We start from the raw sequence: 26,871 nt of genomic DNA on the forward strand, positions 1-26,871 counted from the left end.
GGTTACATGACTAATATTACAGTGGAATGGCTTTAAAGAGTTATTACAATGGCTGTGAATAACCAGCTGGAAGAGGGATAATTTATAATGTGTTTTAGAAATAAAATGACCAAAACCAAAAAATGTGAATGTAAGTGTTGATTTAACCCTTTAAATGATCAACAGGTACAATTTTGGCACTATTCAGACCTATAGCTGAAAATCTGCTCAATGTGAGCAAAACAAAGAGTTGATTCTGATGAATTCCCTCTTTGCACAGTTTTAAGCTATGGCAATATTAGCTAACTATCAGTGTTTGCACACACACTTCACAGGTGGCAATGTACATAAAGATAGGCTGGGAGGTGGGTGTGGTGGTAGATGCAGGAAGTTAAGTGATGGATGGAATAAGTAGAACATAGCTCAGAAGAAAAAAGGAACATGATACAACTTTTACATGAGAAACTTCATTTACTTTTGAGGTCATGTCTTACATAAATTTAAGTTACTTGGATCAAAATTTGTAGCCACCATCAAAATTACATCAAAAAGATTCAACTAAAACTTACGTAAGATAAACATTTAAGTAGTGAGTAACTACAATTGTGGCTGTTTTATTTGCAACTGTGACCATCACAATGTGCTTGTAACCAACATGGATTACCTCATTCATAATTAAAATATATTTAATTCATCTGCTTAGATTTCTTCACAAGCATAAGAAAATGAGGAAATTGGATAGTCAGAAGCTTTTTCCCAGGTGGAAGAGTCAATTACTAAGGGGCACAGGTTTAAGGTGCGAGGGGCAAGGTTTAAAGGATATGTACAAGGAGATGTACACAGAAGGGGGTGGGTGCCTGAAACTCTCTGCTGGGGGAGGTAGTGGAAGCAGTTACAATAGTGACTTTTAAGGGGCGTCTGGACAAATACATGAATAGGATGGGAGTAGAGGGATATGGACCCTGGAAGAGTAGGTGGTTTTAATTCAGTCGGGCAGCATGGTCGATGCAGGCGTGGAGGACCAAAGGGCTTGATCCTGTGCTATAATTCTCTTTGTTCTTTGTACACTCATACAGCAACTTATCATGTTTCTCAGAAATGATCCAAGTTCTTTTCAGACATTGAATTAATTTTGTTTATGTAGACAAATGTGGCAAACTGTGCTCAGTGGAATGGCTTAAAAGAGTTATTACAATGGCTGTGAATAACCAGTTGGAAGAGGCATAAGGTCCCAACAAATAGCAATAAGATGAATGTTAAACAGCAACCACAAAACACCATAAATATTCTCCATTGTATGCTGTACATTATTTGGATGGTGTCAGCACCTCAAAGACAGTTGGACGGGCCCTAAAGCACAAATCTACATTGCACACTAAATACCAGCGAGCCATTCACTATCATGCATTCTTTTGCTAGGATTGCAGCATGGGTTGGACTTTGAACTTCACCACAATAGTTGTTGGAATCTCTCAGTGAAAATATACACTGTGTGGTTTGGTGAGTCACACAGATGCAAAGATCTTGAGAGACAGCGAATCAACTCAGTCTAACTTTTCCTTGCACCTTTTAAAGCATTTAGTCACTACAACAATACACTTTTGATAGCAGTTAATTTCACACACCTCTGTGAAGGGGAGATACATTTTCTCGCAAACTATCTTATGTGCTGCTGTTACGTTAATACTTGTGTCCTCTAACTCTGTGTTTGCTCTGGTGTGGAGTACCAGCATTGGACTGGGATGCGCACAGTAAGAAATCTCACAACACCAGGTTAAAATCCATCAGGTTTATTTGAAATCATGAGCTTTTGGAGCACTGCTCATTCATCAGGTGAGCGAGCAGCGTTCCCAAACCTTGTGATTCCAAATAAACTTGATAGACTTTAACCTGGTGTTGTGAGACTTCTTACTGTGTTTGCTGTCAAGTTAAATAATTGATTTATGACTAATACATTAATTCACTAATTTACCTATTCCCCTTGCACTTTAACAACCTAGAATAGGTCTGTTCTCAACCTTCTTCTTTTCAATTAAAGCAAGTTTACCTCTTTGATTCTTCTGCATAATGTGGCACCCACTTCACTTCGTTTACAAGCAAAAGTCCTGCTTGGTTCTGGCCATAGTTACTGCTTTAAGGAGTAGCAAAAACAGTCAGAACTATTACAATGTGAATCCTAGAATAGAATCATACAATCCTACAGTGCAGAAGGAGGCCATTCAGCCCACTGAGTCAACACCAACCACAATTCCAACATTTACCCTAGTTAGTCCCCCTGGCCCAATGGGTCAATTTGGTATGGCCAATCCACCTAACCTGCACATCTTTGGATTGTGGGAGGAAACTGGAGCACCCGGAGAAAACCCGCGTAGACACTGGGAGAACGTGCAAACTCCACACAGACAGTGACCCAAGCTGGGAGTCGAACCATCCCTGGTGCTGTGAGGCAGCAGTGCTAACCGCTGTGCCACTGTGCCACAAGGAATCTTGAGCTCCTTTAAATAATGCAACTGGTACAGCAATAGTAACTGCTCACAGGTATCCCACGACATGACATATTCCTAAGTATTCCAGGTTGAAGCAGCTGAACAAGATTTACTTTCAGAACGTAGAAACTGCACTACTAATATTGTGTGAGATGCACAGTTAGTATTGTCTACCAGGCAAATTTTCAAGTGGTTTAATAGATGGTGCAATTAGGTGAGAACTTAAAAAGAAACCCTTGGCTGTCTGGAAATGTTTCATTGTAAACAAATTTTGTTAATAAGCAAGTGTGCAGTTCACAGCAAAAGGTCACAAAATCCACAGTCTTTCACCCTGTAATTGAGAATGTTGTGAGCAGATAGAATGAACTCTTCCAGCGTGCAGGTGAAAACTCTAGGCTTTCTTTTATAAGACCTCCACTTCAAAATCAGATATTATTAAAAAAAAATAAAAATAAGATAGGATTAATAAACTGAGTAGCCAAATCAAGGAAGGAACAATCATGCAATTGAAATTCACTTTCAGCATTTTTATTAAAGGGACAAATATACATCAATTACCATTGTCAGTAATTTAGTATAAACCATTATAATGGCTTTCATTTGTCTCAGGAAATGATGGACTGCATCAATGGGTGTGTCACTTCTGGACTGAATAAACCATTACGGAATTAATAACCACAATCCTACATTTTGAGTACTCAGATCTTTTTTCACAGTTCCAAAACTTACTTGTCGTTTTCAGTAACATACAACACTACTCCCTTGTGCCAGATGATGCATGAGCAAAATGGCTGATGCATTTCAAAGACAAAAGGTGGATAATGTAGGGTAGTGGAAGCAAACAGTTTGGGATAATTTGACAACTGGATGACATGAGGAGTTTTCCAAGATCGGGTTTGTCTAAAACACGGCCCACAGACCATCACCTGGTCCACCAGGCTTTCTATCCAGTCCCCAGGACCCCTTGTAGTACATGAATTTGAATATTCTTCAAAGAACTTTTCGTCCAATCATAGGCTGTTTCTCTGCCACATTTGATGTTGCTAGGATCACTAATGAGCCAATCCTCAGCAATTGTGGGAGAGAACCAGCCTCCTATAGGAGAAACAGCTTTTCTCAGTGTCAGGCCTCAGAAAATGGCATGTTGGGAGTGGTGAGTCTGCTGGTAGGGTGGAAGAGTCAGTGAGTGCTGGGTTGATACTGGGCTGGGGGATAGGCGAGAGAGGGACAAGGAGTGAATGCCAGGTGGGGGAAGAAAGCGGCTGCTGGTGAGGGAAATGGAAATGGAAATGGCTGCTGGTGGAGCTGGAGGAGGGGGGTATGAGGAAGTGGCTGATGGTGGTGGGGACCGGGTTGAGGAATTGACTGCTGCTGGGATGTAGTAGTAAGGCCTGTCGGCAAGGAGGTGAGGGCCTGGCTACTGATGGAGGGGAAAGAAAATGGCTGGTGTTTGTGCACACGCATGCATGTGAGGGAGACAGAGAGAGATTGGGTGCGTGACTGAGTATGTGTGTGTGAGAGAGAGAGAAGGAAAGAGAGAATGGTTGTGTGAATGAGTGAGTGAATGAGTGGTTGGGTGTGTGAGTGAATGAGAAAGTAGTTGGGTGTGTGAGTGGGTAAGTGGTTGGGTTTGCGAGTGAGTGAGTGAGTGGTTGAGTGAGTGAGTGAGTGGTTGTGTGAGTGAGTGAGTGGTTGTGTGAGTGAGTGAGCGGGTGATTGGGTGCATGAGTGAGTGAGTGAGCAAGCATGCTTGTCGAGGGCAGCTTGACAAGCTAAATGAGTGTGTGGAAGGCCAGTGTGAGAGACAGGCTGGAATTCTCCAGTCATTCATGCCCTGCTGCCATTGCCAGAGAGGACAGAGAATTTGGCACTCAGCCAAATCTCCATTCACTGCAGTGGGGCCAGAGAATTCCGCTGGCATAGGCAGCCAGAGAATTCAGGTCTCAGTTTGTGGGAGCAAGTGTGAGACATTGAGTGTATCTTATGCCCAATCATAGTTTTTCCTCACCCAGTCTTACCATTGCACACCAACACATACACACGCACCCATTCACCTACATTTCTTTTTTTTTTAATGGGATGTGGACTTTGGTGGTTGGATCAGCATTTATTGCCCATCCTTAACTGTCCTCTATTTCAGAGGCCATTGAGAGTCAACCACATTGCTGTGGGTGTGGAGTCACATGCAGGCTAGACCAGGTAAGAGCAACAGATTTCCTTCCCTAACGGATATTATTAAGGGCAGCACGGTAGCACAGTGGTTAGCACTGCTGCTTCACAGCTCCAGAAACTTGGGTTTGATTTCTGGCTTGGGTCACTATGTGGAGTTTTCACATTTTCTTTGTGTCTGCGTGTGTTTCCTCCCACACTCCAAAGATGGGTGGGTTAGGTTGATTGGCCATGCTAAAATTGCCCCAGAGTGTCTTGAGACACATAGGTTAGAGGGCTTAGAGGGTAAATGTGTAGGGATATGGGATTGGGGCCTGGGTGAGATTGTGGCCGGTCAGACTCGATGGGCCAGGTGGCCTCTTTCTGCACTGTAGAGATTCTATTCTATTGAATCAGATGAGTTTCTATGGCAATTGTTTCATGGTTATCAGTAGATTCTCAGTTCCAAATATTTTTACTGAATTTTAATTTCACCATCTGCTGTGGTGGGATTTGAACCCAGTCCCCACAGCATTACCCTGGGTCTCTGAATCGCTGGTCCAGTGATAATACCACTATGCCATGGCCATCCCATACACTGATCCTCTCACACTCTGGTCATTTTTATTACTTGCTCTATTTTAAATTAATAATTTACTGCTCTGACCTCGCTGTACTTTTGCTCAGCAATTGTTTATTTCCTCTAAGTCTCAACTTTCCTTTCAAATACAGTATAACGTCATGCCAACCCTAATCCTTCTGAAATTTGCTCATCGGCCCCTGGAATGATAAAAATACACACGTGTAGCCCTCTGAGCAAAAAGGTTGAACAAGAATGTCCTAGATGGAAGAGCTGCAAATGGCTAAATGACCTTCTGCATTTGTACTTAGTGTGTGATCGGTTCTGTTCAATGGTTTGCCACACAGCTATCAAGAAATATGTGCTGCTCATACATTTGTACTGTAATAATGAAATGTGATTTCCAATCTGTGATTCAAGTTGTGTAAAGCAAGAAAAACTTACCACTTTTCTGTCTCCACTTGGATTCCTACTGACTGGAATTTGTTTGCACTGAAATCTGCTAAGGTAGGCTGTTCAGGCCCATCAACCTAAGAGTAAAAGAGAAAGAATAATTTAGCCAGTCATTTTAATCCGATTAATCCCATGCTTTGTTAATCTGTCAGCAGTTAATTTTCATATGTTCAGAAACAAGTAGCTAGACTATGGGTTAACCGTAAAAAAGAAAGCATGTATTGCCACATTACAAACTGATCTGTAAAACAATAAGCCAGGGAATACCTAATCAAAAAGCTTCATTATACCACAATGCCTTTAAATACATCCATCACAAGTTGGTAGCTGTAAATACAGAGTTAGCAGTATTATTATTCTTCATCAATTTGTAAGTGATTGAACCATCATGGTTTCTACAAAATCTAATAATGTTTGTTAAGGGCCTTAAAGGAGCATCAAATCTGTCACTGAAAACCATGTTTCAGCCATTAAGGATAAGAATTAAACCACAGGTTTTATTTATTCCTGAGATTTTTGGTAGATCTACATTTTAGCAACTAGTGCAACAGTCCAACTATCTTGTATATAGGTGCAACAGAAATACAATCGATCAGAAACACTAGTCTACCTTAACCAAACAAGTTAACTTCAGGTCAACATTCATCAAATCAGCAAAACATGACTTTGTTACAAGTAATTTCAACTACAAAGTAAATATCCTGATGCAAGCGATGATTATGACTTCATTCATAGACAAAAACAGTTTGCCCTGGAATCAATCCAGAATTGTGTACATGGCGACCTGGAATCAGCCTGAAGTATCCAGGCAGCAGAAAAGCTAACCGTGGTGACGTGATATTTCCAATTGTTCAAGCTGTATTTAACTGAATACTTGGTACAACTCTGAAAGGATTAAAGAGCACACAGAGCACATCTGAACTGCACTTTTGGTCACTGATTATGAAAAATCGTGTCAGTGCTCACGTTACGTACGTAAGCAAATCTGCACCTCAAACAAACAAACTGAACTGGGGCAAGAAGTGGCATCGAGTTTCTCACACAGCGTTGTGTAATTGCAGGAATTGTGATTCAAGTGCAGATGACCTCCCAAGTTATTTATCACAGCAATTCTTCAGAGACATCAACATTGTGGGCTGGATTTTATGGGACTCTGCATTCCCACCCTCCCGTCCCTCCAGATTACAAAGCCGCCTACCAAAAAGCCCCGTGTGTGAATATATGTGGCTCCTAGCATGTGTAACAGTCCTTTACAACAGAAGGAGCATGTCCACGCATTGCAGGGGACAGCCATTCCCTGGTTCATTCCCATGGCAATGTCTTGACAAACCAAACTCGACCTTCCTGGTTTGAATTTGAACAAAAGCTTGTCAGTTATGTTTTCCCTGCTGCATGACTCATGGCAAAGCCTCTACCAATCAGAATTCATTTGCCAACCACACAACATTCATGCAGTACAAATTATTGCTCCCATTACTGTTGGTAATCTTGCGTTTTGTCCTGATGAGTGCGAGGCAGAAAGCTGAGACTGCATGTCTCTTTTTTCTGTACAGTCAAATGACTACATATTAAATTCCTCAGCGTAATATTTTAATGGAGGTAGAAACCTATCTAAAATTAACATTGCCTACAATACCTTCCTGTCCACAATTAAGTAGCAACGAATACTCCACCTGTATTCCAACAGAAGAACACTTGTTTTTTCTCAACACATCCCCTTTTGACTCCTCTGTTGGTAGGATTCCCTTGTCATTTGCTGGTATGCTGTCAATGTGCTGTTGACTGGTAGAAGGTCCATGAACCTGTGCATTCGCAGCTTCAATAGCCGCATTTAAGGCTTTGACACTGTCCAAACTTTCTGTAGAGTTACTTAGTCCTGACTGGCTGTTTAGGTCACCCCTCTGGGTGTGGCCATCCAAATATGCATCTTGAGCAGATTCAGTGCTGCTCTGCGCAGTGATCGAGATGAATGGTTTAATTGTAGTCCGGGGTGGAACTGGAGGAGGATTCTTCTTGTATGTAGTAATACATGATGACACTGGTTAGATAAACAAAAACAAAAATGTCAAATATTTCATCTAAGCTCCAGCAATTGGATGCATTATAAAACTCATAACCAGTTTTAGAATTTCATTTTCAAATTTTTAAGCAACTGTGATAAAGCTCAAAGCACTTCAGAAATTGCAAGTGAAAAAGCGTTTTGCCAAATTGTGCCACAATGCATTGTCATTTTTATCACAGTTGCAGCATGCTTGAGTGACATAAGGAACATACATATGAACGCACCAATTAGGATCAGGAATAGGCCATTCTAGCTCTCCAGTGGCAGGGTCAAAGAACAAAGAAAAGTACAGCACTGGAACAGGCCCTTCGGCCCTCCAAACTCATGCCGATCACGATGCCCTAAATAAATGACAAAATAACCTTCTGCCCTTACTCGGTCGTATCCCTCTTTCCCTCCTATTCGTGTACACATTCAGATGCCTCTTAAATGTTGCTAATACTTATTTTTAAGGCTGAGTTAGATAGAATTCCCAACTGACAAGGGAATCAAAGGGTATGGGTGATAGACAGGGAAGTAGAGACTTCAATTAGATGCTAAAGCAGGCTTGAAGGGGCGAATTGCCTACTTCTGCGTCTCATTCTTCTGTTTATATGTATATCTGTCATGTCACTCCTGTACAATGCAACTGGGACAAAAATGATGAACAAAGTGTTTGCCCTCCCCTGATAAAAATGGGTTGCCGAAACACTTCACGCAAAGTAAGCTAAAATTGTTACAGATATTCCTTTTTACCCATAGAGAAAACAGAAAACATAAGCTTGCAAAATATTTACTTGGGTTAAGTTGCAAAATATTCTCCATAATCTCACCTTAAGCTCCAACCTCAAACCTGTACCTCAATAACTAGCAGAAATGCACAGGACCACAGGATGTAGCATGGTGCAGTGCACGAGTAAATTTCCACTGGAAATCACTTATAATCCAAGCAAAAATTGTGCTTCGTTTTAGCAGCAGGTACCAAGTGGACACCCCACATTAGTTTTTGGGTTTTAGGCTGCATATATACCAGATTTTTCATAGAGCAATTCTATCTTGCAGTAGAGGCTTTAAACTATTATTTGGCCCCTTATTTCCATGTAAATGGGCCTAATGCCTGTTTCAGATGTGGCAATATCTCCTCATTTTCAGCTCTTTACCAATATGACATTCAATGTGTTTCTGGCTCGTAGCAAGTGTGTGATATTGACTCACCGTATTGCAGGCTTAGAAGACCGTATTCTCCCCCAAAAAATTCTAAGTGCCGAATTCATATAAAAACTGGAATAAATCCCGTTGCTTTTTTCAGCGGGACTGGTGAGCAGTGCCGAGGGCCCCCCTGGATATTGCCACTGTGCCCCTTGGACAGTTAGTTTAGAACGGAGTTGAGGAGGAACTTCTTCACTCAAAGGGTGGTGAATCTCTGGAATTCTCTACCCGTTGAGGTGGTGGAGGCTGCCTTGCTAAATATTTTTAAGACGTGGGTTGATGGGTTTTTGATAAGCGAGGGGATTAAGGGTTATGGGGAGAGGGCGGGAATGTGGAACTGAGCCACGACAGATCAGCCATGATCTTATTGAATGGCGGGGCAGGCTCGAAGGGCTAGATGGCCTACTCCTGCTCCTATTTCTTATGTTCTTATGTGTCATGGGGCTAGGCTGGCACTGCCAATCTGGCAATGTCCAGCAAGCACCTCCCTTACCCCGGTCTCATGGTCTCCATGGCCTCATTTCACTTCAGCGGGATCAGACCGCCAGCTCCCCACTGGAACAAAACACTTCTGGGGTAGGGTGGGGGCGGTGGGGGGGCACGGTGGTGAAGAGGGTAGTGGGCCTGCAGACTTCAGTTCCGGTCCCACTAATGATATTTTAAATGCTCATTTCAATAATATATTCAGCGTCGTACCAATTTCTGGCATGGAGCTGATGATGGTGGCAATCTGGCAGCCAGGGACACATGGACGTCACAGCAGGAAGCCCACTGCACGACCTCTGCTAGAGTTTTCCAGCTCACCGTGCTGCCTCCACATAGTAGCTAAATATCTTCTAATGAAACCAAGCTGAACATAAGAACATAAGAACATAAGAAATAGGAGCAGGAGTAGGCCATCTGGCCCTTCGAGCCTGCCCCGCTGTTCAATAAGATCATGGCTGATCTGTCGTGGCTCAGTTCCACTTTCCCGCCTTCTCCCCATAACCCTTAATCCCCTCTCTTATCAAAAACCCATCAACCCGCGTCTTAAAAATATTTAGCGAGGCAGCCTCCACCACTTCAACGGGCAGAGAATTCCAGAGATTCACCACCCTTTGAGTGAAGAAGTTCCTCAACTCCGTTCTAAACCGCCCCCCCTTTATCTTGAGGCTGTGCCCCCTAGTCCTACTGTCTTTTTTGAGCGGGAAGAGTCTCTCCACCTCTATCCTATCCATCCCATTCATCATCTTATACGTCACAATGAGATCTCCCCTCATTCTTCTAAACTCTAAGTTTCATCCCCTGATTCAAGTGATGTTAAAAGTTTGTTCAGTATTATTTGTCAAGTGGATAATTCTCCTACTGGCCTCATTCCATTTCCTACCTCAGCCAGAAAAAGCATTAACTGTTCAATTATTTATTTTTCTTATTGTGGACCACGTTGTGTCCAAATTAACTGATTTATTTTCTGATATAAAAGTGGCCTAAGGTGCTTTACAAGAACTTGTAAATGGAAATGCAAATGGGTGGCATAGTAGCACAGTGGTTAGCACTGCTGCTTCACAGCTCTCGGGACCTGGGTTCGATTCCCCGCTTGGGTTGCTGTCTGTGTGGAGTTTGTACATTCTCCCTGTGTCTGTGTGGGTTTCCTCTGGGTGCTCCGGTTTCTTCCCACGGTTCAAAGATGTGCGGGTTAGGTTAATTGGCCATGCTAAATTGCCTCTTAGTGTCCTGGGTAGTGTAGGTTAGAGGGATTAGTTAGTAATATATGGGGATAGGGCCTGGGTGGGATTGTGGTCAGTGCAGACTTGATGGGCCAAATGGCCTCTTTCTGCACTGTAGGGTTTCTATGATAAAATTTATTTATGATAGGTATTTCTGCCAATACTATGACAAAGCTCATTAAGTTTATTCAGAGCATTGCTGTCAAAATGCCTTGCTTCCCCTTTACAAAGCAATTCTGAAAAATGTGCAAAATTTGAAAATTGTAATTTCTGGATCTTCATTAATGCTCAATCATTAAGTTTATTCTATGAACAGTTAAGTCTTACAGACAAAGGGGCTGCAGTTTGATCTTTGATTTATGCTGATGTGCTTAAATTAGACAATAATTTGGACAATATAATTGACCCCATCATGTCTATACTAAGTGGGAAAACTGGGCAGGGTTCCTGCTTTTAATTACTGTCCTATAACCCCTCTTCCTTTTTGTATTTCAGTCATGGGGCGTGGGTATTGTTGTAAGGCCAGCATTTGTTGTCTCTCTCTAATTACCATTGAGAAGGTGGTGGTGAGCCGCCTTCTTGAACCACTGCAGTCCCGATGGTGTAGGTACATACACAGTGCTGTTAGAAAGGGAGCTCCAGGATTTTGACCCAATGACAGTGAAGGAACAATGGTAATATATTTCCAAGTCAGCATAGTGTGTGGTTTGGAGGGGAACATGCAGATGGTTGTCTACTCATGCATCTGCTGCCCCTGGTTCTTTTAGGTGGTAGAGACTCTGAGTTTGTAAGGTGCTATTGAAGGAGTTTTTGGGACATAATGTATATCATTGGATGCTGACTTACATAGCCTCATGAGATTCTTGGTTGGTGGAGGGAGTCAATTCTCCTTCAACTGTCAGTAAATGGTTTGTACTGCTCCATTTTGATTTCCAGTTGTGATATGGGATAATTTGCATTTGATCGTGAAGAGATTTTGTTTATGACAATTGCAGTGACTATCAGCACTTTCACTTAGTGTCAATTAATAGTTCTGTAGGATGCTGTTACACTATTATGGAAGTTTTAAGACTGTAATGCTGTGTCCTGTTTATTTTTTCACATCACAGGTGGAAATTTCAGCAGCTGTTCATAAAGCAGACATTTTAGATTTCTAAGTGCAGCCAACTGCAGGAGAATTGCATATTTACTGTAAGCTGCACTTTAGGAATTAATTTAAAGAAACCTTACACTATAAATTCAGTCATCACAATGTGAGCTAGTGAAGTAGCTTAAGAAGTTTTCCAATAAATCAACTCCATTCTGACCACATAGGAAACGGCAGATATTTCTCCAGAGTTACCATGCACAAATCAAATAATCAGAGAATGGTTACAGCACTGAAGGAGACCATTGGCCTCACTGTATCTGTACCAGCTCTCTACAAGAGCAGTTTACCTAGTGCCCCACTTTTTGCCCCATAACCCTGCAAAGTTTTCATTTTCATTTTCCTTCTAATTATCTAAAGCACAAATTTTACAACAGACACACAAGTGTTGATTTTAACTTGTGCCATATTCAAGTCTGGGGGCAGTGGGGTAATTTTGTCATGGTGCTTTGGTGGGTGTGTGGTGTGATGGTGGGTGTGGGACGAGGGTCCCCCTTTCCCACTTTTAGTTCGGTTTGACGACCAGGTGATTTTAACTCATGGGCCCCACTATGTATTGTCTCCTCACAGAAAAGGCTGAAGGGTTATCAGTTTTGGCAGACTGGAATGGGAAATAGATGAGGAACCTGAGGAAGCCCAGGCTAAAAAGGGGCTGCGATGCTGGTTATGTCATTATGCATGTAAGGTAGGCTCTTATCTGTCTGGGACCACAAGAAAAAACGTTGGAAAATCTCAGCAGGTCCAGCAGCGAGTGTAAGGAGAGAAAACAGCTGACTTTTCGACTCCAGGTGACCCTTTGTCAAAGCCATCTGGGCTTGAAATGTCAGCTCTTTTCTCTACTTACAGATGCTGCCAGGCCTGCTGAGATTTTCCAGTGTTTTCTCTTTTGGTTTCAGATTCCAGCATCCGCAGTAATTTGTTTTTATTTTATCTGTCTGGGTTGGGTGGTCCCTCTCCCATGATTGAGCGAAGGAAAGTTATGTTGGTGGGAGGTGAAAATGTGGCATAATCCCCCATCGTTTCAAAACCCCACCTGCAAAATTCCCACAATCCTGCCACATAGGCAGGAACTAAAAGCAGTTATATAGATATTGACTTAAAGGACTCTATTCACATGCTGAAAATTAGAAGCATACCTGATGATGGCGGCCACACACAGACACGACTGTGTGTTATTCAATAAAATACACAAAGCCTCAATTCCGTTTCTTGGTCTCCAAGCTAGATTGAACAGCTGCAGTCTAAGGCAAGTTATTACAGGTCTTTGTATTGTGCGAACTGTTACTCACTTCAGATAAGCTTAGGCATACAAGCAACAAGACAGTAAACCACCCCAGGCTTCTTTATGTCTAAATCCATGTGGGTTGCCTCGCCCTGCTCAAAACAAACCTGCATACTTACAAACCTGTCAAATTCCCCTTGCTCTCAGTGACAGCTAATTCTGGTGTGCCTTGCATTCACATGTGTATGTGTGTGCGTTAAAGTAAATCTACATGTCTCAGTCGAAAAATAACTGGGAGAATAATATTATTCTCCTAAGGTGGATTCTGAGGCCAGGGGGTGGTGTGGGGCAGGGAGGGTGGGGGTGGGGGGAGTAAAATTGAATGAATGGGATTCCTCACTACCACCCTCCCCACCCCATCCAGGAACCCACCCGTCCAAACCCATACGCAATTTCACACTTGGGCAGTCATAGTCTTGTGTGGGAAACTCACTCATTCTCCCATAAAGGGCCATACTCAGTCCGGCCTCCATTTTTAGCCTAACAGGGAGGTGGGAAAGTGACATTTGCACTTTTCTGCATCTGGCAGGAAGTGGATAGAGCCATGAAGAAGGCTTATAGTGTGTTAGTGTTTATTAACAGGAGGTTTGAGTTTAAGAGTCGTGGGGTTATGCTGCAACTATACCGGATTCTGGTGAGACCACATTTGGAATATTGTGTGCAATTCTGGTCACCTCACTATAAGAAGGATGTGGGAGCATTGGAGAGACTGCAGAGGAGATTTACCAGGCTGCTGCCTGGTTTGGAGGGTAAGTCTTATGAGGAAAGGTTGACGGAGCTGAGGCTTTTCTCTTTCGAGTGAAGGAGGATGAGAGGTGACTTAGCAGAAGTTTATAAGATGATCGGGGGATAAATAGAGTGGACGTTCAGAGGCTATTTCTTTGAGTGGATGTAGCTGTTAGTAGGGGGCAAACTATAAGGTTCATAGTGGGAGACATAGGAGGGATGTCCGAGGTAGATTCTTTACTCAGAGAGTGGTTGGGGTGTGGAATGCACTGCCTGCTGTGATAGTGGAGTCGGACACTTTAGGAACTTTCAAGTGGTTATTGGATAGGCACATGGAAAAGGGGGCGGCATGGGGAGAGAGACTTTGATGGTCCTCTCAGAGTTGGGACTCCCAGGGCTTATCTTTCCCAACATACCAGGACTTGGTTCCATGCATAGTGTTGCAGTATCACTTCTGGCTACTGCAGCGCTGTGCCTGGCCGGGTTCAAGACCTCACAGCCAATCTGATTAGCCAACAGTTCTCATGGATAGGACTTCTCTCAAAGGATGGAGGGCAGTCCCGCCCATTGCCAATCCTTGCTTTGAGAGTATTAAATGATAGTAGGAGTTCGAGCATCTGTGGATATGCGTTTGGCATCAACTCTTGGGTTGGTGAGTGCCGATTGTTTGCCATCTTTAAAATTCTATCCTTGATCACAATTTATTTCAATCATTTTGAAATCAATGGTGCATTTCTCTCCTCTCTCACCCCCCCATCAAAAACAAAACATGCAGAAATATCTATACAAAAGCAAAATACTGCGGATGCTGGAAATGTGAAATGGAAACAAAATGCTGAAAATACTCAACAGGTCAGGCAACATCTGTGGAGAGAAACAAAGTTCTGATGGAAGATCATTGACCCAAAATGTTAACTCAATTTCACACTCCAAGATACTGTCCAACCTACTGAGTATTTCCTGCATTTTTTGTTACTAATGCAAAGATACCTCACTGTTTACCAATGGTCTGATCTTGGCCATACTGCTCTTAGGCAGGTTTACAAGGTGTTCCATAAGATTTAGTATCAAGTGGTTTGGAGAAACTATTCTGTGTATTACTGACATGACTTATTCTCTACTCATTTTCAGGACCAGAATTACTTGTGATAACAATTACTTGTGCTAGTGACAGATGCTAGTATCTAGTCAGTCTGATGAAGCAAGCAACAAGCACGCACTATTAGCTCTACTCGATAATGGACAAATCTATGATCAAGCATGTATTCTCTATTCTGTCTTAATTCATTAAATTGAACATTAATCTCTATTATTACCACATCAATTCATAGAAACATAGAAATATAGAAGATAGGAGCAGGAGGAGGCATTTGGCCCTTCAAACCTGCTCCATCATTCATTACAATCATGACTGATTGTCCAACTCAATAGCATAATCCTGCTTTATGCCCAGAATCTTTGATCCCATTCACCCTCAAGTGCTATGTCCAGCCGCCTCTTGAATACATTCAATATTTTGGCAAAAACTATTTCCTGTGGTAATGAATTCCACAGGCTCACCACTCTTTGGGTGAAGAAATGCCTCCTCACCTCCATCCCAAATGATCGACTCTGAATCCTCAGACTGTGACCCCTGGTTCTGTACTCTCCCACCATTGGGAACATCCTCTCTGCATCTACCCTGTCCAGTCCAGTTAGAATTTTGTAAGTCTCTATGAGTTGCTTCAGCTGCCTATCCACACTTTTCTTTCTGCAAAAGGTATCTAGAGCTGAGAATGCACAGGCCCCAAAATCCCCCTTTAAAGGAGCAAAAAATTGGCTAAGAATTTTTAAAATCGCTTCCATAACAAAATCAGTTTTCCTCTCACAGCTTTATGTTTCCATAAACTGCTCTTTACAGTAATTACCACATCAGCTGAACTACCAGAAAAAGTTTCCCTGAGGACAACCTTTGTAAAGCTGACTTGTTTTCTCACCAGACAAAAGACTGGAAAACATTGGACAGTTGGGCTTGCTATGCTGCAAAACAACGAAATGGGAAAATCAAATCCATATGGATTCTGGCTTCACACTTGAAGCAACACTTTAAGGGGATGCTTCAGAAGATTTGGATACCCTTTTCTTTAACTGCAGCCAAGCATCAAGCAACTTGAACTCTGTTTCTCATTCTGTGCAAACGCCTAACTGTTTCGACCGCTAGCTGAATAATATAAAGTAACACGTGGCATCTACAGATCTCAGGAGACGATGGACTGTGCCCAGGGCATATGTCACTTCAGCACTGAATATTGTCTGTTGTGACTGTAGAGGCTGATAAGTGAGTGTTAATCCGTACCACAGCTGGCACAGTTGAATTGTGTCGGCCTGAGGATGACTTATTTTTTTCCGCCAAAGTATAATACAGTTTAAAGTTTATTTATTAGTATCACAAGTAGGCTTACAGTAACACTGGAGTGAATTTACTGTGAAAATCCCCTGGTTGCCACACTCTGGTATCTGTTTGGGTACACTGAGGGAGAATTTAGCATGGCCAATGCATCTAACCAGCACATCTTTCGGACTGTGGGGGGGAAACCAGAGCACTTGGAGGAAACCCATGCAGACACGCGGAGAAAGTGCAGTCTCCGCACAGACAATGATTCAAGCCGGGAATTGAATCCAGGTCCCTGGTGCTGTAAGGCAGCAGTGCTAACCACTGTGCCACCAGCGGCATGCAGGGAGTTTTGCTTACTTTGACCTCCCAAGTTCTTGTTTAATCTTTCTCTGGCAGCCGATAGAAAATTGCCATGGTGATATCTGCAGTGCCAGCCTGACTAAATGACACAGCGATACATTTTTTTTTCAACAGGGTGCAGCCACAGACACCTGTAACAAGGGCAGACGTTTGAAGAATTTGGCTGGGGTTTAATCTCTCGCCGCATAGAACGACGTGCAGAGCTTGCAGCAATGATTTCCCATGGCATGCTCCAGCAGTTAGGAGGAGAAACAGTAAAAGCTTTTCATCAGTCTCTGTTTGTTTTCTGCCAGACGCACAGCGCAACTCTGAAACACCAGTGACCCTCAACTGCCAGACAGCCTTGGCGGCAAACACCAGAGTTGACAAATTACACAAGAAACTATTAGAGCCACCACTCCCACTGTTGAGTCACAGAGCAGGAAATAACTTGGGGGCAGAAAGTCAGGATTTGTTTTCAGAACCTTCAATAGCCTGCTACCCACATGATCTCAGCATTGCAGCTGGTGGGCAAAAAAAGATCCCATTCCTGCATTGTACAGTAGTTTGTAACAGACACCAAGTGCATTGACCATTATGGTGTTGTTTAGCAACCTTGCAATAGAATTCTTTCAGTATCCACCCCCCAACCATTTTACAGGCATTTTATCAACTCACTTCACTAATCCGCAAATGGTGTTTGTCGAACAAACATCAAGGGAGCCGCTACTGCTGGAGGACAAGCTTTACAGCTGTCTTTGAAATACATCAATTACTCAGCCATGAGGCAAGTAACAAAAAACAGCTGCATTACAATTAAAAATGTCCTTGCTAAAGGCAAGGTAAATGCTTAACAGAGCTGTCTCTTTCTTAGCACAGCCAATGCACATCTTTTGGATTGTGGGAGGACACCCACACAGACAACGTACAAACTCCACACAGACAGTGACCCAAGCCAGGAATCAAACCCAGATCCCTGGCGCTGTGAGGCAGCAGTGCTAACCACTGTGCCACCACGCCGCCTTGTTTTGTCTTATTACAGAAAGTGGTAAAAAATTCCCCTCAAGTCATTTCATAGCGTGTACTTACCCATTTTACTGTAAAAATGAATTTAAATGCAATGTGTCGTTCAAAGTACTTTAACAAACTGTTGTGGGGTCCAAAAATATTATCACTCACTATATCTCAGAAAAGAGAACTTGTACTGTCTCATAAAACTGTAAGATATTAAGAGTGAGGTGACATCACAAGTTGAAAGCTTTATCAACACCACCTCAGTCCTCCATTATCTTTCAGATTTATAACTCACTTTAGTCAGCTGATGTTTCAACAGGTGTGAACTTAACATTCCATTTTTTCAATTGTTTTTCCAATTTTTCTGTTTGCCACAAGGTGTCATGACTGACAGCTTGGCTTTTGAGAGCTAATCATTTCATATAGCAAAACTTGTGTCTTGTGAAGTTAGTGTAACTTTCAGGGATTTTTAAAAAAATCCTGTTCTCTGCAGCTCTCACAGCCTCAGCTCTCATTGTTGCCGGGCTGTTACTTCAATTGCTTAAATAGGATGTTTATTTTCACTCTGGGATTTTTTATGACCCTGCATTTTTAAGAGGAAGACTGGTTGGCAGGTCGTGTGTTTTTGGGCAGTTTTCTTTCCTTCCTAGTGAATTTAAGGTTTAATTTTCTGTTTGGCTGGCTGCAGTTTTAGTTTTAGAATGGACATTAATTGAAGTGTTTCCCTCTCTCCCTGGCTTTAGGAAATTCCGCTGATTAGCTGAAAGCAAAGCCTCTTGCCTTCCTAGAGTAGAAAATCTGCTGTTTGTGCTGGACCAGTCTTCCAGGTTCTGGGAAGCTGTTCGGACTTCAAACTGTTCTGGGTGTAACCAAAGGGCTGCTTGAAGTTACAAGGCTGAGAAGTCAGCATTTCAATTCTCTAACCAAAGGACTCAGTTCCAGGATCACATCAGCATTGGTCCTTGCTGTGTTAAACCTGTGGATTTTGTCTATGGGAAGTTTAGTTTGACAGGAACATTTTAGATATATCTGTGAATGGTTATACATATTCATATTTGTTTTGTTTTGCTTGTAATTGATAAAAGTTATTACTAATTTTCCTTCTGTACATGTTAAATATATTCTCAATTAAACTTTGTTTTGATAAAAGCTCCCTCGTGGTTTATTTGAATCATTACTTGATATCAAACATATCATGCTTACCCTAGCCAAATTCAAAGTGCAAAACTTATGATCAAGGCAGACTTTGGAGTTTCTGATCAGGATTATAACAATCTTAGTTTTAATTTACTAAGGATGGGTAATAAATGCTGGCCAGCCAGCAACACCTATGTCCCATGAATTAATATAAAAAAAATCAAGACTCCATTGTGGCCATTGTTGGCAGTGTGAGTGGGAAGCTTGTTTGATTTGATTTGATTTATTATTGTCACATGTATTGGGATACATTGAAAAGTACTGTTTCTTGCATGCTATACAGATAAAGCATACCGTACGTAGAGGAGAGGGTGCAGAATGTAGTGTTATAATCATAGCTAGGTTATTGAGAAAAATCAACTTAATATAAGGTTGGTCCATTCAAAAGTTTGATGGCAGTTTCCCATGTGACCAGTGACATAATTTCCGGTGAACACATTAACATATTAATACACGGTGCTTAGTGCAACGACCAAGAATCAATATTAATACATAACTCTGGTCATCTCGAACTGTTCTGGTTGGTTCTTGGAGGTCATCAACAATAGCAGACGAGGGATGTAACAAGTGAGAATGTTGGTTGCAAAATGCAGGGAATGAAAAGCTGACTAAGGATAATTATATCATTCGGCCTCAGGGTGGATTCTGAATTTTACCTTTGTGCAATCCCTCAAGCTTTTTCAGAACAACAATGTCCAGCAAGACTCGTTCAAAGGAACTTAAAGGTTATAAAATTACAAGCTCTTCTGTTCCGTTTTGTTCCTGTCTGTTAAGTATCACCTTGTCTGGCAAGTAGGCAGATAGTGCTGAAATGTTAGGAGCTTGAACAAGAGAGGCAGAGGTGATCGCACAATCACTAAGACCGCCTGTTTTCACCTCTGTTGCATTGCTTCACTTTGCCCTGTTTCAGTTTACTGGCTGCTGAAACTCTCATTCATGCTTTTGTTGCCCACCCTCTGAAATATCTGCATGCTAATTCTGGCCTCTTCAGCATTCCTGAATTTAATCTGTTACACACAGGAGGGGAATTCATTTAGGCAGCTCTGGTGTCTCCTCTCACCTGGTGTTGTCAGACTTCTTACTGTGTCTCCTCTCACTACCCAGCCGTAAACAGGTACTCTTGATTTTTGATTTCCCCCTTTTTAAGTGGCAAACTTAAAAAGTTTTCCCAAACCTGCAGTTTGAAGTGATGCAGTCCTCGATTAATAGCCCCACAGCAAACACAAAAAAGGTAAAATAAGAGGGTTGGTTTATCTTACACAGCACAAAACAAGGGGGGGGGTTTTGCAATATCTGCCCTTTTTGTAGTCAAACAATAAAAGAGGAAAGAGGGAAAAGAAGGGATATGAAGCAAGACCACAATATGAGTCCAGAATCCAGAAACAAAAATCCAGTGGTGTATACCTTCAGAGGTTACCAGGCTGAAACTGTTGCAGTGTAATACTTTTTTCCAGAAGTGAGGGTTTCCACTATAGAAGAAGGCACACGGAGATGGATCACCTCATAGACACCAATACAAAAGCTGGAATGTTTCCAGCAGTTCACAATGTCACGGAGGGCCAGGCAATTTCCCTAGAATCATAGAACTCTACAGTGCAGAAAGAGGCCATTTGGCCCGGCGAGTCTGCACTGACCACAATCCCACCCGGGCCCTACCCCCAAACCCTTCCATATTTTACTTGCTAATCCCTCTAACCTAAGCACACTAAGGGGTAATTTTAACATGACCGATCAACCTAACCCACCCATCTTTGGACTGTGGGGGGAAACCAGAGCACCCGGAGGAAACCCATGTAGACGCAAGGAGGATGTGCAAACTCCACACAGACAGTGACCCGAGGCGGGAATCGAACCCAGGTTCCTGGAGCTGCGAAGCAGCAGTGCTGACCACTGTGCTACTGTGCCGCCTGGACTGAACTCTTCCTGCTGCTACCTGATAGGTAGTAAAATGATAGACTGCCTAGATCCATATGGAATATTACAGGTTCTAGCAGATTGGGGGAGGTCACATGGCACACCTCCCACTTCTTCACCTGGCTTTTAGACAAAGGATGGATTTTTCAGGTCTGGAGTTTGGAGAGGTTTAATAGAGGGGTCAGGGTGCCTGTTGTCCTTGCTGACAAACCATCTTTGTGGCTAGAGCTCTGCCTTGGAAATGTGCACTGCTTTGGAATTTGACTTTCAGCAGTCACAGGGGGGGCATTAGTGTATATTTAAAGATAACAAGGTGCCTGCTGGTTTTCTGAAGGCTAGAAATTCCTCTGGTATGAGTCATGGCTAGTCAGGCATGTCAGGGAAATAAAGCCTTTGTCTATTTTCAAAATCAGATTATCATTTTATAAGGTAGCCAGGTTGAAGTAGATGTATATTTTCCTTCCTGCCCTTTGGATGGGACAAATTGTTCTACACTGGTGACCACATCTTCACTTGCCTAAAGTCTATACTCTGGAGTGCCCTCCCTACCTCTCCACCTCACTTTCCTCCCTGAAGACACTCCTTAAAACCTACCCCTTTGACCAAGTTTTTAGTCTTTGAACCTAATAATTCATTTTGTGGCTTGGTGCCATATTTTGTTTCATAATCCTCCTGTGAATTAGTGGCACAGTGGTTAGCATTGCCATCTCACAACGGCAGGGATCCCTGTTTGATTTCCGGCTTTCATTACTGTCTGTGGAGAGTCTGCACAGTCTCCCCACGTCTGCTTGAGTTTCCTCTGGCTGCTCTGGTTTTCTCCCACAGTCTGAAAGACGTGCTGGCTAGGTGAATTGGTCATGTTAAATTCTCCCTCAGCGTACCCAAACAGATGCCGGAGTGTGGCAACTGAGGGATGTTCACAGTAACTCATTGTAGTGTTACTGTAAGCCTACTTGTGACACTAATAAAGTTTAGAACTTCAGCTGTTTCATTACATTAAAGGTGTCACAAAAATGCAAGTTGTTGCTGTTTGCACACAAATCTTTGCAATGTTTGCAGCCCGTGGCAAAGTCTTTTCGGCAAATCTTCACACTTATATATAAATGTTATCACACCAGATCATATTCCTCAATACTTTCCTCTACCAGTCACTGGCAAGTATGTTAGCTGCTGAGTTATTAAGAGAGTTTGCATTTAATCTTGGTTTTACATTTGTGTGGGAAAAAAATGTCTGAGATATGGATTTAAGGTTATCTTACTCTTAGGATCCTATACTGGATTGACAAACGCGGTGGTAAAGGGGGAAATGCCGGTAAAGCTGGGCATGCAGCTCATTAAGTCAATTTAAATGCATGCAAATGCACCCGTTTTGGGCATGGTCCCAATTGCGGCATTTTTGGGCCTTGGTAAAGGGGGAACCAGCGCAGAGGCGGGGGCAGATTGTGCTACTTGCCTTACACCCGATTTTACCAAGTTTTCTTGCCCAAAAATGGGCGCAATGTGATGGTAAAATCGGATCCTTAATGAATAAGACAGTTGAGTAGAAATTCTGATCGATGAAGTGCTTCAAATTTTTAGGTGTCCAGATCACCAACAAACTGTCCTGGTCCTCCCATGCCAACACTATAGTTAACAAAGCCCACCAGAAGACTAAGGAAATCTGTCATGTCAGCTACGACTCTCACCAACTTTTACAGATGCATCATAGAAAGCATTCTTTCTTGTTGTATCACAGCTTGGTATGGCTCCTGCTCTGCCTGAGACTGCAAGGAGCTACAAAAGGTGGTGAATGTAGCCCAATCCATCACGCAAACCAGTCTCCCATTCATTGACTCGGCAAAGCAGCCAGCAGAATTAAGGACCCCATGCACCCTGGACATTCTCTCTTCCACCTTCTTCTGTCGGGAAAAAGATACAAAAGTCTCTGCTCAACCGACTCAAGAACAGCTACTTCCCTGCTGCTGTCAGGCTTTTGAATGGACTTGCCTTGCATTAAGTTGATCTTTCTCTATACCCTAACTATGACTGTAACACTACATTCTGCACTCTGTCATTTCCTTCTCTATGAACAGTAGGTGTTTCTATATAGCAAGAAACAATACTTTTCACTGTATGTTAATACATGTGACAATAATAAATCAAATCAAAATGTATAAACATTTAAATCACATACTACATGCCTGTGAACACAACTGGATAGAATTTATATTGCGTATTTGATCGTCACTTTTCCAATTCCTATCAAATGTATTAAAAGATATTACTGGAAAATTCAAATTATTTTTCAACTTCGCTACTTTAGTTGCATTAGATCATTTAAATAACTGGATTATTCAAATGATTTTCATGCAAAACATGCTGCAAATTTTTAGGAATAGGCTGTAGATGAAATTCATGAATTTCCAACCTGGGTATGTGCTGATGAGTTCAAGATGTCTCTGGGCAAACTGTCCATGAATGCAATTTTCTGCCCTCCCCTGTAAGTTCAACAGTTATAGACAAAATAATAATATGTGTTTATACTATTAAAGACTATTAAAACTATTACTCTACCATGACAGGAAGAACAGAGGGACGTTGGGGCTGTTGTCCTGGATATCACTGCTGCTGCTGTCTAAAGAGGCTGGAAAACCAAGTGCTAAGCAGTGCCTGGTACTGAACTTTTGGGAACTCGCCAAAAATTGGCTTTTCTTGGTACTGCCCATTTATAGAGATGTACAGAAGAACCGCATCATGCACTCCTTTGGTTCCAAGGTGATTCAAAGGCCAAGCAGCAGGAGTGAATGCTGCTGACATCTGACCTTTACTTTGACACATTGGACAAGATTTTCCAGCTCCCCTGACACTGCCCCAAACCTAACCCATATTCTTGTGCAAAGGATAATCAGTGATGCAATGTAAGCTCCCAAAAGTCAATGCTAACCACACATTCTTGCTGGTGCTAAAATTGGGCCACTGCTGCATAGCTGGTTGTGAGTCAAAAAAACTAGTATTTATAAAACACCTTTCACAACCTGTTCCAAAGTGCTTCCTTCACTACCGTTGAGGGGACACGCAAAATGGTCCTAAAAATCAATTTAACCTCAACCTTGCCAGAGACCAAGACGTACACAGGTAATTGAATGGAGGTCTATATTAGGTCCTCTCCTTATATTCTCTGAGCTCTGGGTGACTATCGCTGCTGCACAGGAGCTTACACATAGTGGCCCCAAAAGGAGCAGTAACCGTGGGAAGGAAATGAGCCACAGGCTGTACCAGCAGGTACCAGATAAAGTATACTTCACTATAGAATTTTGAGTCATCCTCCACCACAATCTGACTCCCATTTCAGGTAGGATCACAGAGGAATATCCCTCTAATTGACTTTCAGTATGCCTGACCTCCTCCTCAATATCTGGCAGTTATGCAAACAATAAACAGTACGAGTGAAATTAAAACCTGACAACAATCACTGCAGCACTCAAGCAGCTCAAGCTAGAGAGTGATGATTAAATGTCATTCAATATGTCCCTTTTGATGGGAGACGAGAAATTCAAAACCTTATTCAGAGCTTTGTTGAGTCAGTGCAGTAAAGGATCATAGTACAATGTGTCTGATAGAAACTAGTCATAAAACACCTCAGGAGATAAGATGAAGCAACTTGGGGGTAACTAAATAACATTTTTGAGTTCAGATAGGCTGTTCTGTAATTGATGAAGAACTTGTCAGTTGCAGTTGTTTGGCTGCCAACCAAGCCTGCAACAAGACTGCTTCAGCTGTGGGAGTGCATGAACAAATTTCAGCTGACAGTCAACGCAATGAATACAAATAAGTGCTTGCTTACACATGAGTCAAACAGGTTTATGACAGGAAACAGCAGTTGTTTATCTGAGCAAGGTCATTATAACTTGATGGTCAAAACAACCAATAACAGTTTCACCTGAGCAGAGGTAATTAACGAACAAAGATAAAAAGTGAACGTATCCTAACCAAAGAGCGGAGACTGAAGTATGTTTAAGTAACATTCCTGCTGCAGATCCCGAGTATTGTAATTCTGATTAGATCAAAGACAGAAACCTTGTGGAATTCTTGGATGAGGACCAGAAAATGAGGTGGGCCCGAGTGCTTTATGGATTCTGACAAAACTTGGAAGTTATTTATTTGACAAGGCACATAGGATACTCTCTAAATACCCAGTTTATAAAGACTGCATTCAACTGAGCTATACAAAGCAGTGTTGAAGTCTTTGAAACAAGTTTAGATGATTTTGTACATTAAGGGTGCCATATGAATGCAAGTTCTTGGTGATGGTCTCAGCTGAGTTAGCTGACAATGAGACAGTAAATTCTACATTTAACCCAGGGTGGAAAAGGTTTGCACTCCTCTATTGCGATACACAGGAGAGAGTAAGAGTAAGTTGTATAAGCTTTTGAGGAACGATAAGACAGGACTGATGTTAGAGCCTGACATTTAGATTCAAAGGCCAGAATTTTCTGGCCCCTCTCACTGGTGGTTCCACTGACGTCATTGGATATTTGAATGGCTCACTCTCTCCAGCACAGGGAAGCTTCTTGTGGCTGGGCCAAAAAAATCCCAGCCATCCTCTTTAACATTTTTTCATGGGATCTGAGTGTCATTGGCTAGGCCAGCATTTGTTCCTCCTCACAAACTGCCCTCGAGAAGGCAGTGGTGAACTGCCTTTTGAACCGTTAGAGTCCAATGGTGTATTTACACCCATAGTGCTGCTAGGATGCATGTTCCAGCATTCTGATCCAGTGACAGTGAATGAATAGCAATACAATTCCAAGTCAGGATGGTGTATAGCATGGAAGTGGGCTTACAGGTGAAGGGCTCCCATGCACCTGCTGTCCTTTTCCTGCTAAGTGTCAGGGGTCATGATGTGGGTATGCCGGCGTTGGACTGGCGTAAACACAGTAAAAAGTCTGACAACACCAGGTTTTAGTCCAACCGATTTATTTGATAATACTCACCATTATCAAATATTATCAAATATGAGTATTATCAAATAAATCGGTTGGACTAAAACCTGGTGTTGTCAGACTTTTTACAGTGTCAGGGGTCACAGGTTAAGAAAGTGCCGTTGAAGGAGGATTGGCAAGTTACTACAAAATATTTTGTATACATATGTATATAGTTCATACTGCTGCCACTGTGCATTAATGGTGAAGGGAATGAACATTTTAGGTGGTGGAAGGGGTACTGATTAAGCTGGCTGCTTTGCCATGGATGGTATTCAGCTTTTTGAGTGTTGTTGAACTCACCCTCGTCCAGGCAAGTAAGGAGTACTCTATCACACTTCAGACTTGTGCCTTGTAGCTGGTGGACAGGCTTTGGGGAGTCAGGAAGGTAACTACCTCCTGCAGAATTCTCAGCCTCTGACCTGCTCTTATAGCCACAGTATTTAAATGGTGAAACCAGTTAAGCTTCTGGTTAATGATAATCCCCAGGATATGAAGCTGGGCTAGCGCTTAATATAAAAAAGGATAGCAAGAGTTTTTATAAATATATAAAAAGGAAGAGGCTGGCTAGGGTGAACGTTGGTCCCTTAGAGGATGAGAAGGGGGACTTAGTGGTCGGGGATGGGGATATGGCTGAGGTTTTGAATAACTTTTTTGTTTCGGTCTTCACGGAGGAGGACGTGAATAATTTGCCGGGTGTTAGCGATGGAAAGGTGGTAGGACTGGAGGGTCTCAATGACATTACTGTTACTAGAAAGGCGGTGCTCGACAGACTGGAGGGACTGATTGTGGACAAGTCCCCAGGACCGGATGGAATGCATCCGAGGGTTCTGAAAGAAATGGCAGAGGTGATAGTGGATGCCTTGGTGGTTATTTTCCAGACGTCGCTGGATTCCGGGGAAGTGCCGGAAGATTGGAAAACGGCTAATGTTACGCCGTTGTTTAAGAAGGGTGCCAGGCAAAAGGCAGGGAATTATAGGCCGGTTAGTTTAACGTCTGTTGTAGGTAAAATGTTAGGATCCGTCATCAAGGAGGAAATAGCGAGGCATTTTGAGGGGAATTGCTTGATAGGGCAGACGCAGCACGGTTTCGTTAAAGGGAAGTCGTGTCTGACAAATTTACTGGAGTTCTATGAGGATGTGTCTAGGGCGGTGGATAGAGGAGAGCCGGTGGATGTGGTCTTTCTTGATTTTCAGAAGGCGTTTGACAAGGTACCTCACAAGAGGTTATTGCAGAAGGTCAGGGGACATGGAGTTGGGGGTAGGGTGTTAGCGTGGATAGAGGATTGGTTGTCAAATAGGAGGCAGAGAGTGGGGGT

General features: G+C 42.5%; 1 protein-coding gene across 9 annotated transcripts in view; it reads right to left on the reverse strand.

Moving 5' to 3' along the window:
• Nucleotides 1–26,871, reverse strand: part of dlgap1a (discs, large (Drosophila) homolog-associated protein 1a) — a 654,490-nt gene that overhangs the window by 43,676 nt on the left and 583,943 nt on the right. For all 9 annotated transcript variants that reach the window (XM_080194324.1, XM_080194322.1, XM_080194325.1 and 6 more), the window contains 2 exons: nucleotides 7,320–7,684; nucleotides 5,638–5,723 (listed from right to left, as the gene is read on the reverse strand). In XM_080194324.1, coding sequence (XP_080050450.1) covers nucleotides 5,638–5,723; nucleotides 7,320–7,684 — 451 coding nt within the window. The remainder of the gene's footprint in view (nucleotides 1–5,637; nucleotides 5,724–7,319; nucleotides 7,685–26,871) is intronic.

This window comes from Carcharhinus amblyrhynchos, chromosome 8, assembly GCF_965287045.1.
Source record: "Carcharhinus amblyrhynchos chromosome 8, sCarAmb.v2.hapA, whole genome shotgun sequence".
Lineage (NCBI taxonomy): Eukaryota > Metazoa > Chordata > Chondrichthyes > Carcharhiniformes > Carcharhinidae > Carcharhinus > Carcharhinus amblyrhynchos.